The 15835-nt window shown below is 31.8% G+C and overlaps 1 protein-coding gene across 1 annotated transcript; it reads right to left on the bottom strand.

The window, feature by feature from the left end:
* Positions 1-6002: 6002 nt before the first annotated feature.
* On the bottom strand, positions 6003-9132 carry Smp_136620 (hypothetical protein; the record flags this gene model as incomplete). The annotated part of the gene is made up of 2 exons (XM_018792396.1): positions 6003-6099; positions 9029-9132. 2 exons carry the CDS (start codon positions 9130-9132, stop codon positions 6003-6005), a joined length of 201 nt encoding a protein of 66 aa, XP_018644167.1.
* Positions 9133-15835: the final 6703 nt, after the last annotated feature.

Raw genomic sequence — 15835 nt, 5'->3', positions numbered from 1 at the left:
TACACTTCAATGTTGTAATTTATATTGTTCAATGGTGTGATTAATACTTCCGCTAAGTGTTTTTTGGACTTCGTTCAATAAGTCAGTAAGTAAATAAAATGAAACATACTTACTTACGTCTGTTACTCGCAATGGAGCATGGGCCGCCAACCAGTATTCTCCAATCCACTCTGTCCTGAGCCTCGTTTGTAGTTCTATCCAATATTTGTTCATTCTTCTCATGTCTGTCTCCATTTCTCGGCGTTCTTTGGTCTTCCTCTCTTTCTTTGGCCTTCAGGACTCCATGTGAGGGCTTGCCTTGCGACGCAGTTGGGTGATTTCCTCAAGGTGTGTCCTATTCACTTCCAGCGCTTCTTCACGATTTCTTCCTCCGCTGGAATCTGGTTTCTTCTATCCCAAAGCGGGTTGTTGCTGATAGTGTCTGGCCAACGAATTCGAAGTGTTTTGCGTAGACAAGTGTTAATGAACACCTGTATCTTCTGGATGGTGGCTTTCGTAGTTCTCCACGTCTCCGCCTCATACAGTAGAACTGTCTTGACATTTGTATTGAAAATTCTGATCTTGGTATTGGTTGGCAATTGTTTTGAGTCCCAGATGTTCTTCAGTTGTAAATATGATTCTCTTGCTTTGCCGATCCTCGCCCTCACATCTGCATCTGATCCACCGTGTTCATCAATGATGCTGCCTAGATATGTAAAGGTTTTTACATCCTCCAAATCTTGTCCGTCAAGTGTAATTCGATTGGTTCATGCTGTATTGTATCAGAGAGTCTTGCTTTTCCTTTTGTTTATATTGACACCTACTGCTGCTGAGGCTACTGCTACACTGGTCGTCTTCTGAAAATAAAACACCTTCAATACTAAATACTTTACAAATTTGTGTTTTATAGACATCAATGTGTTTCATCATATATACATTTCTGAAAAGAATATAATGGTCAATAATATATTAAAAATCTCTGATTGATAAAGCTCGCTAATTATTTATTGTACAGCATTCCCTTTCCATTTTGCCATGTCTGTTTTAGGTTATGTATATAAAATGAATAATTCAGATGTGTTCAAGATTCGGATTTCATGAGTTCTGTTTGTTATATCATTAAGGTTTGTTTAATTGATTGCTAATTACAATTGTAACTTAACTATCATACATTGATGTACTCAATTAATGGCTATGTTTTTGATAGGATCGAAATTTTTAATTTATCGGTTTCTTTTATTTCATCGAAAATATTCAGTATTAGACATATTTCGATATTAACTTTCACTTTCATCTACTAAAACTAACCAACACGGTGCTAGTAGTCTTGAAATTACTATTATTATTAGTTTAATGATGTATAATAAGAATGGTACAATTACAGAGTTAAGAATAGTTATGAAGTGAGTTACTTATATTCAAACAAGTAGTATTTAACGATGATCGGGCATTGAATGTAGTTCAGTAGAAGATCGATAACGAGAGAACGGAAACGAAACGCAATTGGTATGAAAATGCATAAACAATTATAATAGAAGACGATGGACAGATATTTACAGAAGGAATGGTCAAGGTTGAGACAATTGATTGATAGTTTGCAAATTAACTGTTTACTGTATGGTTGTCAGATTGTAGTGAGACAGTCTGTAATTTTCGTATCAAATACATTTGATTGTCCCCATTCGTGTTAAGAGTTATCGAAATAATGGCCTGATTTCATTTGTATCAAATAACTTAACAAGTAGTCATATGCATTTGTTACCTTAATAATTACTAAGTGTAAAAGGAAAATATCATCCTTATTATTTATGCTCAATTAAATATTAATAATAATAATAATAAACAGAATACTTGAATAATCTTTCATTCTTTTCATTTCATGTTCTTTGTACTAAACTACTTATATTGACCTGTGAATGTGGAAAATTTAATTTAATTGATAGAAAAATAAACAAAATTTTGATTAATTATCCATTCAGATAAGCAAAAATTGTACAAGGACAATCTCCTAAATATAATAAAAAGTTTTAAAGAAAATCTGTTGAAAAATAGCTTTGAATTAAAGTATATTGAAGGTGAATAAATAAGAATAATGAATAATTTATAAAAGAAACTCTTCTGATAATAATAATCATATGCTCATTAGTGACTGACTTCAAGAGATATTTCTTGGAGTTCTAGTGAGAAGCAGTGACCAGTGAAGTTCAAACCATGTCTGTTGTGAGATAGAAACTTACTGAAGATATTAGTGGATGGTTGCTCAATTTCGTGGATTGGTTGAAGTTAGATATTAACACCATCGGACGCCGGCTCGTTTGCAATGACGAAGGTGCATCCACTCTTTGTATTCTACCAAATTCTAATCTTCTGAACTCTTCATGTCCTTATCCTTTTTCTCTGCCCAAATTTATTTCACTGGATTATACTCCTTCAATAACATCTTCAAACCATAATCTTTCGGAATACTGCTTATACTCTTACAACTTCTACCACTATGGGATTGGAATCGATAACTGCATCTCTGTGCTAATGTGTTATGGCAACTCGAACTGATGTACATACGTACGAAGTTCTACGTTGTGACTGACTGACATTCAAAAGTATGGTCAAGTCATTAACAGGAGAGGTTTCTGAGGATTCCTACAATAGGACGAAACGGCCATCCAGCGCTTCCAGGTTTTCCATTGTGGTCTAGCTTCAAATGACTCATGATTTTAACTATAAATCACTAACAGCAATTCAGGCAGAATACAAACATTGACGTTTGATAATCCACCGATAACATTATTCTCAATCTATCTAGCTATCGTAAAATAAACGAAATGTGTACGAAACATTCACACAGCATATTTCATTTATTAAAACTTGGAGTAATTAGTTTGATAACAGGTGTCCGACGTAGCTATGGATGCATATTGATCTGATTCACTATCGACAAAATTCTGATCAACTATTCGGATATTTGCATCAATTATCTTTTCATTTTGTACAGAATTAAAACAAGCTAATGGTACGTTTGATCATATTGAGTGATTTGATATTAAAAATAGGATGGAAACTCTATTCTTCTCATAAAGGATGGTGAGAAGCGTAGCATTCAAATCTGGAGTTTGGCTTCTATCAGCAAATTTATCTTTATTTTAAATAGTAGTCATATAATGCCTTTTATAATAAAGTTATGAAAACTGTGAAGTAGTCAAACATGAAATCTTATGCTAAATAATTTATGTTTGGTAATTAGTAAACTGCATAAATTGGGTACACCGGTGCATAAGTCTATTGGTTTGTTAGGTTCAGAACTTTCAAGTGAAATCAAATTTCTTTGTTTGTCTATATAGATTCAGTACCGACACACCAATCATACAATTTAAGGTATATGAAAGATTTAGAACGTAGAGAATATAATAAATTTATTTCATTCTACAATATTCCCAATCGTTGTTTTAAGAAGCTTTGTTAGAGTGACATAACCTATGAAGTTCTCAAAACGGCACATCTATTCACAAATCGTTCATACTTTAGAATATCAACTGACGATATTTTGTAACGTTATATGTGAGGGTATACACATCACATTTCATTTGAAAATGCTCACACTTTTCATTCGTTAGTATTGCGTATTTGTTTATTTTTATTATTATTTTTTATTATTAGCTTTATTCAATATTATATTTTTGGTACAATATAGAATTCTCAGCACAAAGTACTTCAACAAGTTTCCGTTTCTTACTTCTTCGTTCTTCCTGACGATAAATATTGAGTGATCACCAGTTAGAAGTTAGTAGCCCAGTCAATCGACATCTGGAAAATGTACATTCTTCTCACTGCATATTGCCAGCAACTACGATATCTCTGATTAGGCCTTCTGTAACCTTTACAGCGAAAGGTTTTACACTTTTCAGAAACGCACCTGAATAGGTTGTGCGATTAATAGGCATAATGATGTATTTAAACAAACGAAATTAGATAACTTGTTGAAATATCTAGATGACAGGAACAGGTAGCCCAGATGTTTAAACAGGCCACCAATCTTTGTAAAATCGCCACTTGGCATATATATGCATTCTATTTTTCCATGGCCCTTGACACTACTTTTACACATATTTTCGAAATGCCTTCCTAGTTCAAGCACTATTGAGTTTGTGTTCTGCTTACAAACCATTTGTTATAATTGTTATATCCCGTGGAGAATTATGGATGGTAACTCTGAAGATTATTTATGAACCAATGTGATATGTATATTTCCTATTATATAATTGTCAAGTAACTAAACTATTCGTGTTCCTCTTATCATAAGCTTTATTTTGACCTATGAACTATTATTTTACGATTTACCATTCTTGAGTTATCCCTAGTCCATTAATTACTGTTCCCCCTATTCACAGCCACATTTGACCAAATCTTGTACACATGTTATTTTTTATTTTATGGTGCGATGTGGTCAGTTTGTTTGTATACAAACCCAGTATGTTTGAGAATAATGATTCATATTAATGTTCTGGACTTAACTGACTGGGCTAGGCAGGAAGCAGGATCGATAAGCACTCTAGACTGCTCGTACGGCTTTTGTGTATCATTGGGCGATCAATAAGTTCGCCTTTCACTAAGTGGTGGTCTTATCACCTCATATATTAAACAGGGCACATACTCACACAATCGATATAACAATAATAATGTTAAGTTGACCAAATTATGGACCTTTTTATTTGGTTAAGTTTCATATTGTTCAAACTGTTCTTTTACAATCGTTGGTCTCAATAAAGAAAATAGGTACTAATTACCGTTGTAATCTTGTTGAACATCATGTTAATTCTTTAATTTGATGCCTTACTTCATTATTAACTGCGTATTTTAATATACATAAGACACGCGACATTTATGAGAACTATATGAACGAAAGTAAATGTTGAATATCGTGACTTACAAGACATAGCTTGTTGTTAGTTTTCATAATTATGAACTTAAAACTTTACGTATTCTTCGAACGATTGCATTTGACTCGTCGTTAAGAATTTTCAGAAATTATGTTGCATATACGCCGTGAATATCCTAATACATCACTAAACCTACTATTTTATAGTATATATATAGGACTAATTGGTCACTATACTTTAGGAAACCTTGGAATGTTTTCGTATGAAAACTGGATTACTAATGTTTGGCTATTTTTACAGATGCGTGAAATCAGTGTTATTATTATTATGACTTCTATTAAAAATATGAAAACCTACTCGCGTAGATCCACCTTCTCTTATTCTCTTATATTGCGGGTTTATAAAATAACAGTTGAAGACGGAAGAAGCTAGTAGATCCGAAGAAAAATCGAGAAATTCATTCAAGTCTTAACCAAGAGGAAATTAATTCAGTTATTAACCTAAATGTTTCATTAACCTAAATGTTTAATCTAAATGTTACATTAGACCTTAAACACATTAGTTAAGATAAAAATTACACAATTATATAGATATTTAGAGTACTCAAATAACTCGAAGATTTACATAACTGTATTGTATCGTAATGTCAAGTTCTAAATTTCTTCGAAATATTTTCTGTTAAATGAAGTACATTACATTTACCATTGAAGTTAGACATTAACACCGTTGGATGCCGGCCATCTCAGTGGTCTAGTGTTTAGGCGCTCGCGCACGAAACTGATAGGTCCTGGGTTCGAATCTCGCGGGGCGGGATCGTGAATGAGCACTGCTGAGGAGTTCCACAATAGGACGAGTTGGTCGTCCAGTGCTTCCAGGTTTTCCATGGTGATCTAGCTTCAATTGGCTCATGATCTCAACTATGTAAAAAAAACCGATCAAAATGTTTTTTTTTTATTGGCAAAATATATCACTTAACATGTAATCAACAGAATTGCTTTTTTTCTAAATCTTATTCAACGACTAACATGGGTAAAATTAATCGGCATACAGTGACTTATAAAAAGACATGAAGACAATTTGCAAGGATCATTTTATTCAATTTCTATCTTTAGCATACAGAAATTAACATTTATCAAATAGATTCAATCATTAAACTTCCATTAATCCACCACGATATTCTTTTATAGGAAACCAACGTTTTTCATTAATTGTTTTCCACCATTTAGGAAACTGTGACCTTTGATAACTAAAATATACAATATAGAATAAAATAAATGAATACTTTATTTGTGTACTTTCTAAAATACATTATAGTGTGTCGTTCATATATTAAGCCGATTATATTTTATTCTAACTTCTGGTCAAGCCAATTAACCTATCCATCTTGAGTCATGTTTTTACCTTATTGATTATTCACTTATTAACCCTGACTATTTTTTAAATGGGGTTATCTATTTGTACATTTTTTATTCTATTCATCATATGTTTGTAATTTATTTTTATCTGACTATAAATATTGATCAACACTTGATTGAAGCGAGTTGGATTACCCGCCATCTCCAATGCGTTTCATTTTTGCTTTACTCTCTTTTATTCGCTTCATCCCTCTGATTTCCTGTTCAGATCAATGAGTGTACAAAATATATGTATTCAAAATCCATTCTCTTATTTGACTTATTTAACTCCGTTATTCATCAACGCGGATTAAGTCATGTATTACATACGAGGATAGGTAGGATGTATATTTTGACAATAATCATTCATACGATTTAATTGGAGTCAGATCATGACCTACAACATTACCATAGTGAAAATGTAACCGATACTATAGAAATAAATTCATGTAACTCTTCAAATAATCTTGAAAAAGGTTTAACAATAAGTGTTTGGGTATAGCATTTTATTGATGGAAAATAAACAAAAGTATGAGGTATTCATATGTTTTTACATGACAACAGCGTTTACGAAATCCTTTCTTGGTTGCTTTTTTATTTAAAATAGATATGTATTTTTGTACCGGAACTGATGTTTATGGCCTACAGGTAACTTAATATATGATTATGAATATATGTTGCAACCATATTATTGTATTATTGTAATAATGTTTATTTTTGAACTTCCTCAGAATGATATTTTTGAACAGTTTTGTCTTTTTTTTTCTAAATTATACTCCGATGAACGAACTATTTAGTCGTCTCCTGTACGGAGCTGGAACGTGAAGAACTACTACATCCGTCGTCAAGAAGGTACAAGTATTTATAAACAGTCGTTTACGCAAAATACTCAACATTCACTAGCCGGATACTATCAGCAACAGCGTTTTATGGGAGAGGACAAACCAGCTTCCAGGTGAAGAGGAAATTAGGAAAAGACGTTGGAAGTGGATAAAACATACATTGAGGAAATCACCAAACTGCATCACGAGGCAATCCCTAACTTGGAATCCGGAAGGGAAGCGGAAAAGAGGAAGGATGAATGTTAACTGGAAAGGATTGCTCAGGCTATGGTTGGATGGAGAGTGCTGGTGTGCGGTCTATTCTCCTCCACGAGGAGTAACAGGCGTAAGTAAGTAAATTTAGTCGTTTCAATCTTATGTTTCAATACTTTTCTCTATTTTATGCAGTTTATGATAAAGAGTTGGTGTATATTCATTTCTCTAAGTCCTCCCTCGTTTTCCAGGTACTTGATTATAATAGCCACTGTAAACAGATTAAGTTTATATATATATATATCGAACATTGATACTTTGATATAATTTTGGGGATTTGCGGAGATTGTATTGTTTTCAAAGATGGATTCACGAATCAATCTAACCTGGAAGCACTGGACGGCGCACCGCTGAGGAGTCACATACTAGGATGAGACGATCGTTCAGTGTTTTCACGTTTTCAATGGTGGTTTATCTTGTATTGATTCGTGAATTCAACTTTGATATAATCCCTTAGAAGTCGAAGTTATAGTGTAGATTTCTAGAATGTTAAACCCATTATTTTAAATGTTTTTAAAATGAATTACAAGTCTAGATATTATTTATGGATTACAAGTAGAAATCACAGTTGTCCTCCTTAGTCTGTTGATAAGTTTTACTGATAGATAGATATTTTTTGAGCATATTAACAATCAAATGTTTTCAAACCTCAGATCGATAAACATCATTTTCTTATAAACTGAGGATGTATTCTTGAAAGAAACTATACTCTGGACTTTTTCTAATGAGGCTTATAGGATGTCAGTGTTCATTACAGAAGTTAGGTTATTCTCTCTCTAGTCTAGTGAGAATTTTTTGTAATGACGTGAAAACAAACAGTATATGTTGTTTAGTTCCTGTATACTGTCAGTTTTTAAATCTATGTACATTTTCCGTCAGTGGATGAATCAATGTATCCATTATTTCTTTGAGGGAGTAACAGAACATGTCAAAACATTTTCAAATAACATGCATATATCACAATGTGCGTATTAATGAAAAACCAGTTGACATCATAAGCAATGTTTGTACATTAAACGCATGATGACAGCTTCTGAATCTTTTATCAGGGCGTCATACGTTAATAAATTCCGTTTGTAATACCAAGCTACTGTTTTCAAAACTTCCATACAGAAATACTTTTTTATATACAACTTATTAATATTACACGATGACTACAGAATAATAAGAAAGCAGACTAAAAAGTCATATAGGGCTTCTGTATATTGTAACAAAACTTTAAATCATATTAACCTAGCAGTATAAATGATATTCCTTTACGTAATCGATTAATAAAGTTATCAGGAATATTTGATTACACAACTTTTAAAAGTACTTGATTACTGTTTAATTAATTTAATGTACCTTAGTGATCAAGAACGGGTCTACACATCCCTTCTCTAGTCACAGTTTTATTATCAGTTTTAGCAAGACTAACTTTCTGTCCAAAATAATGTAGGATGAAATAGGTTCGAACCATTGACTTAATGGTTGAAAGATGGAGGACTGATAATTAGTTTTCAAAAATGTAGATCACAGAAGAGGGTGGATTAACAAAATTGCTTACAAACTCATTATTCCAGCTCCATAGTCTATATAGTAACTGAAATGGTTTGGAAACATAAACCATGAAAATGGTGAAATCATCGTAGAATAGGTAAAAAAAAACTTAATTAAACAACAAATAATAATAATACGATAAACTCACTAATATGGACTATTGTCCATAAATGAATTTGAATCTAATAATGCTTCAGGTATTTCACTTTTTAAATAACCATGTGGATTTGCATTTGAACTGATGGCAAACATATATATGACAACTATATAACATAATCATCAAAATGAATAAGAATTATTTCATACATTAATACATATTACTTTAATCCATATTAAGTAGTATATTAAAAGTAATCCATGAAATAATCGATAAAAATCAGAACAAGCATAAAATTCTATGTAAATTTTCTTTTTAGCAGATTTTAACATCTGATATCATGTATTGAATCAATTTCTGTTTTCCATTCATCTTCCTTTGATTTTAAGTTCACTGTAAGTTGGTGATTTTATTGCTGATTATGAGCTAATCATTGAATTTAACATATCCATTATAAAGAACTCATTTACTACTGTTGATCTACCATAAGAAATTCATAAATTATTAGTGAACTTGTTCTCTGTATTCTCTGTATTTACACATCACTTATATTTCTCCCAAGTTGTTGTAGCTAGATATAGAAAAACGAATTCAATAAATCGACACCAGCATTTCAGTGACAGTGCTCAGACTGGATTTTAAGGCTTCCTCTTTGTAACCTTGTAAATAGGTGGAAACTAATTTATTAGAACATATAAGTCAAAAACGCACACTTCGAAATCTAACCATAAATGTTATATCATAACTTATGAATAATTTAATAGTTGAATTCATGAGTCAATTAAAGCTAGACTAGTGGAGTACAACAAACTCTGTTGTGAGATAGAAACTCACTGAAGACATTGGTGAACGATGTCGCTATTTCGTTGATTGGTGTAAGTTAGACAATAATACTGCTGAATGCTCGCTCAGTGGTCTAAAGTTTAAGCGTTAGCGCGCGAAGCCGATAAGTCTTGGGTTCGAGTCCCCTTTGTTTGGGGTCGTGAGTGGGCACTGCCGAGGAGTTCCATACTAGGACGAAACGGATCTCAAGTGCTTCCAGGTTTTCCATGGTGGTCTAGTTTCAATTGACTCATGAATTCAACTATAAAATTACTAAAATCTCTATAAAACCCCCTTCCTGATTATGAATAGTGTTTTTCTCCGTTTTTTCTACAACTCACCACTGACTGATGGACCTGAATTATAATAAAACATTTTCTTTAGATCCTACAACTTGTTATCATCATAAAAATATATGAAATATTTTAGCCGATATTCTATCAGATTCAAAGGTCTTTTGGCCTATTCAAGAAATTATCCTGTTGTAAACAAATGTTATTCTGTGAATATACTCAAAATGAATCCTACAACATACGAATCATGATTTTATCATTCTTGTTTTTATTCAACAATCTATAATAAATTTCAATCATCAAATCCTCAATTGTATTACACTATGAAGATTTGTATTTTGGTATATTTGAAATTAAAGAACCACTTCATTATCAAGTAAACACCATTATTCTCTTATTTTCTCATTGTAAACTAAGTAAGTAAACATTAAATAGATAACGAAAAGATTGAAGTTGTTTAAATACTCTAAAACTGTTATTGAATAATCCTTATAAGTAATTTAAAAATAAAAGTTTAAGCTCAATAAAATGGAAACTCAATTTTACGTTCATTGAATTAGATGTTATGAATAGCTAAGTATTAGAATATATATGGAAACGGAGATAATTAGTTTTTTGAATTTTTTTTAATACTTTATTTTAAACAGACCTAAGTCTAAACAAACGCCTGCAAACTAATAAGCACTTGGAAACTGTTTCGTCCCAGTATGGAACTTTCAGTAGTATGAATATATAATTCCATCTGAGATAACACTACATACCTCTAGGTTTTCTTTGAAAATTTAACCTTCAAACCATTGAGTCTATACTATTTAGTTTTCATGTTATGAGTCTTCAATCACACACCAGATTTGGATGTTGATTGAAATAGTCATTTTAACAGCATTAAACATTTCAGTAATAAATTCAACAATGAAACATATAATGAACCAAAATATTATGTGTGTAAATATCTTACTTCTCATTTGACAACCATGCAAGAGTTTCTGAGTTGAGAAATTATAGTTGATTGTCATTTGATAAATGACATTTTAGTAAGTTTTTTAAACATGGATTGTGTTATAATCAATGACTATACAGATGCTTGTAAATTACCACTACGTTACCTTTATTAATCATGTTAGTTTAAAAGCAAAGATGGATAGTGACTAGCAGTGGAATCTAGGATGCGCGTTTTGTCCAGTTTGGGACTCGTCAGCTGGATTTACCTGTATCTCAGGGTTGATGTTCACTCTGGGACTCGAACCCAGTACCTTTCGCTTCACAAGCTATCACGTTATCCACTTAGCTACTGAGTCCTGAGAAGCAGGTACATCCAGTTGACGAGTCTCAAATAGGACGAAACGTGCGTCCTCGATTCCTCTGCTAGCCACTATCCATCTTTGCTTATAAAGCTCGTGACTTCAGGCAATATCGAGGCAGTCCGCATAGGATGCACATATACCAACAAGAGACTGATCAATTACAGTCCACATTAACAATCGGAAGATACAAGGAAACAACAACAAGTGAATACATGTTAGTTTAGTTTTTAAATTACTGTTTTAATTCATAGACTAATAGGTTCAAATGATATTTGAAAAACATATGTTAAGCCTTCTTTATTTGTTTCCTAATTTAGTTGAAACCTATCTAAACGTATTTAGAAGAGATTAAATTCAACTATTTATTAATGATAGTTAATGAACTATAACATGGAATGCTTCGTTATAATCGTAATTATGAATATGTTCATGTCATCTTATTAAGTAGTCTTAGCATTTAATGGAAAGTAGCATATCTATTTGTTTCATTCTTTTAGAAAAAAATATTTTTTAATCGATATTTGCCCGATAATCATTTCTCATCATAAAAATAATTTAAAACAAATTAATCTGATAACAGTGTTATTTATTTGTTATTTAAAAAGTGATTATGGTTGTTTTATTTTTTGAAAGCATGGAGTTAAAAAGTTTTCATAGTTGAGATCATGAGTCAATTGAAGCTAGATCACCATGGAAAACCTGGAAGCACTGGACGGCCAACTCGTCCCATTGTGGGACTCCTCAGCAGTACGCATCCACGATCCCGTCTCGCGAGATTCGAACCCATGACCTACCAGTCTCGCGCCGGCTAAGTGGTTTATCGGTTAAGTGCTCTGGCGCGAGACTGGTAGGTCCTGGGTTCGAATCCCTAGAGGTGAGATCGCGGATGCCTACTGCTGCAGAGCATCACAATAGAACGAAACGGCCGTCCAGTGCTTCCAGGTTTTCCATAGTGGTCTAGCTTCAATTGACTCACGCTTTCAACTATGGAAATGCTAAATCTCCACAAAAAAACCCTACTCTTAAAAAGTTTTGTCTCATATTTTCAACTCACTTTGTACCAGTCACAGTAAATTAGAATTTTTGATTATGTAATCTTTTGAGATAACAGAAAATACTTTTAAATGACTAAATAACTGTATATGCAAAAAATGTATATTAACTTCAAAATGTGTAAATTTTCTTGAAATTTAACCATTATGTAACCATTCAAATATTTAGATATTGTTTAAATAAACATCTACATAGTGGTGTGGGTAAATTATATCCACACAAGTAGTGTATAACGATGGTCGGGCATTGAATGTAGTTCAGTAGAAGATCGATAATGAAAGAACCGGAACGGAACGCAATCGGTATGAAAATGCATGAACAATGAAATCAGAGACAATAGACTGATATTTACAGAAGGAACAGTCAAGGTTGAGACAATAGATTAATAGTTTTCAAATTAACTGTTCACTGTATGGCTGTCAGATTTTACTGAGATATTCTGTAATTTTGTGCCTAAATACATTCGATTGTTCCCAATAGTGTTCTTGTTTACTACAATAGTATTATAGAGTGTTAGTAGATTAGTGGAATAAACCTAATAACTAAGTTTATTCTATAATTTGAAGTGTTTGTTTTATCGTTTTCATTTTGTCCAATGGTTAAATTTAAAAGCTATTAGATTAAAAACCCAAGTCTAGAAATGATCAAGTGCGAAAGTATATTTTGAAATTTTATCTATTTGAATACAATACGTAAAATATTCTTTTATCATATAAGGAATGGGAAATATTATATAAGTGTTTTTATAGTTCTCTTCATCTAATTAAATGAATAAGCATTATTGCTGTTTTAAAATGACAGCTAGGCTTTGATAAATATATAGATTAGATCTCAGCTAATGAAGAATAATAAAACTTAAGCAGAAAAGAAATGTTTTGCATAGGCATTGTTGTCAACCAGAACACAAATGGAGACAATCGAGTGTATTTAAGCACAACATTACAGAATATCTCATTAAAATATGAGAACCATATGATGAACAGTTACTTTGCAAAATAACAATCAATTGTCTCAATTTGACTATTTCTTCTTCAAATATCCGTCCATAGTCTCCGATTATAATTGTTCATTCATTTTCGTACCAATTAAGTGCCGTTTCCGTTCTCTCCTTATCGATCTTCTACTGAAATACATTCAATGTCCAACCATCACCATATACTACATATATGGATATCAGTAACCCACACCACAGTATAAATAATTGATATTATGGGATCCCTGTTTTATGATAGATTTTACAAAAAAAAAACATTCATGAATAAAATCTTACCCAAAACCACTTGTAGATCTCCACCTTATTGTTACCTTTCAATGAAATTTTAAAAGATAACTAATCCTAAGAAATATCACACAAAGAAGGATTTTGTCTCGGATAACTTTTTACCTATTTTTTTTAATAGTTCAATGTAATGACCTATTTAATAATATTCTTAATCTACTTTCTTCTTTCATTATTTATAAAATCAGAAAAGTAATTTATTTTCAAGAAAATCATTCGTTCACTTATTTCAAATGATCCGACCTCTATTCTGTTTGTTCTTTTTCTTTTCTAAAATCTATCCCATGCTAAATTATTGATACATTTAAAACGAATTTTCAAGATTACACTTTATAGTATTAATTTAATTGACCTCAAAAAATTCTTTCATTATTCATTGTTATTAATATTATTGATTTTATTACATTTTTTAGTCCAAAAAAAAACAACAACCTTGATTTTATTTTTCCTCAGATATTTAGTAACTAGGTTAATAGTTACAGTTGGATTCATATTCTTTATAATTGATCGAAAAAATATCCGCAATATAAATGTAATGAAGGAGAACACAAGTGGAGATAATTGAATGTATTCGAACACAAAATTACAGAATGTCATAATAAAATTTGAGAGCCATATAGTAGATCCGCCATTGGCAAACTGTTCATTATTTGTCTCAGACTTCATTGTTCTTCCATTTCTACAGCAATCGTTCACTGTTTTCGTTCTCTTTTCTTCGATCGTCTTAACCTTCTACCACCAGGTAATTCACTTTTGACTGATGATGCATACTACTTATATCTGTCGACATCAGTAGTACACACAACAAAATAACAGTAATCATACTATTATTAACAAAAATAAATTGCCAGAAGAGGGTTTTGTGGATATTTTAGTAATTTTATATGGTTGAGATCGTGAGTCGATTGAAGCTAGACCACTATTGAAAACCTGGAAGCGCTGGACAGCCGTTTCGTCCTATTGTGGGACTCCTCTATCGGTTAAGTGCTCTGGTGCGAGACTGGCAGGCCCTGGGTTCGAATCTCGCGAGGTGGGATCGTGGATGCACACTGCGGAGGAGCCCCATAGTTGTACGAAATGGCCATCCAGTGTTTCCAGGTTTTTCATGATGGTCTAGTTTTATTTGACTCATTATCTCAACGATAATAAAAATAAATTACCTTTCACACATTTTTTATATTTGTATACATTATTCTGAAGCTAGATAACTTCGAAAATTACATTACAAAACTTATTTTAGTACACTTTTATTCCCTGTATAAAGAAAATATTTTATAAAGCTTTTAATATTAGGTAAGTACTTAGGACTTGACTGCAAAATACAGACTATTCATGATCAATGGTATAAACTTTATAAAAGCACATTATGAAATTTGCTTTTAAATGATAAGATCTAGTGTAACTGGGAATCAAATTTATTTTCAGTTAATTATTCATAGATCTTGATTTATAATGCAGACTATATGGTATTAATTTATATGATAGATTGTGAAAATTCTGATTAAAATCAAAGGGTTAATTTTTATTGCTGGTTAAAAATCATTCAAATATTCAGATGCTGTAGACTAAATGCCCTTAGTTACTATAACTTATTCTATAACAAACTTTATTGATACTCATTAAAAATGTAATTAAGTTAAACTGGGTTTTAACCATTATTTTCTGGTATGAGTCTTGTTTTATAGCCTGTGACATATATGTCATGTATCTTACAATAAAAATTATAATTATATCGATTACATTATAAACAGCGCTTCCCAGTTTCCATGAATATTCATCAATATTTGAATGAAAAGTTCAACAGCGACTGAGAGCTGAGTATTAGAAAGAAATCTTGTGAAACAAATTATATTTTACATAATCTCAGGGACTAGAGTCGGAATAATTCCAATCTTTCAGTCAAAAAACTTGTCTGGAAATATTCGAATTAACTACGCTAGAATCCCACCCAATCATCTTCAGTTGCTAATTTTTGTCTAGTGTATATTTATTTATTAGCTTTATTCAATATTATATTTTTGGTACAATATAAAATTCTCAGGACAAAGTATTTCAACAAGTTTCCGTTTCTTATTTCTCGGTCAACCCTGACAATAAATAATGAGTG

This window comes from Schistosoma mansoni (assembly GCF_000237925.1).
Source record: "Schistosoma mansoni, WGS project CABG00000000 data, supercontig 0310, strain Puerto Rico, whole genome shotgun sequence".
Taxonomy (NCBI): domain Eukaryota; kingdom Metazoa; phylum Platyhelminthes; class Trematoda; order Strigeidida; family Schistosomatidae; genus Schistosoma; species Schistosoma mansoni.
The sequence above is the reverse complement of the archived record's forward strand: the minus strand, read 5'-3'. Positions and strand labels throughout refer to the sequence as shown.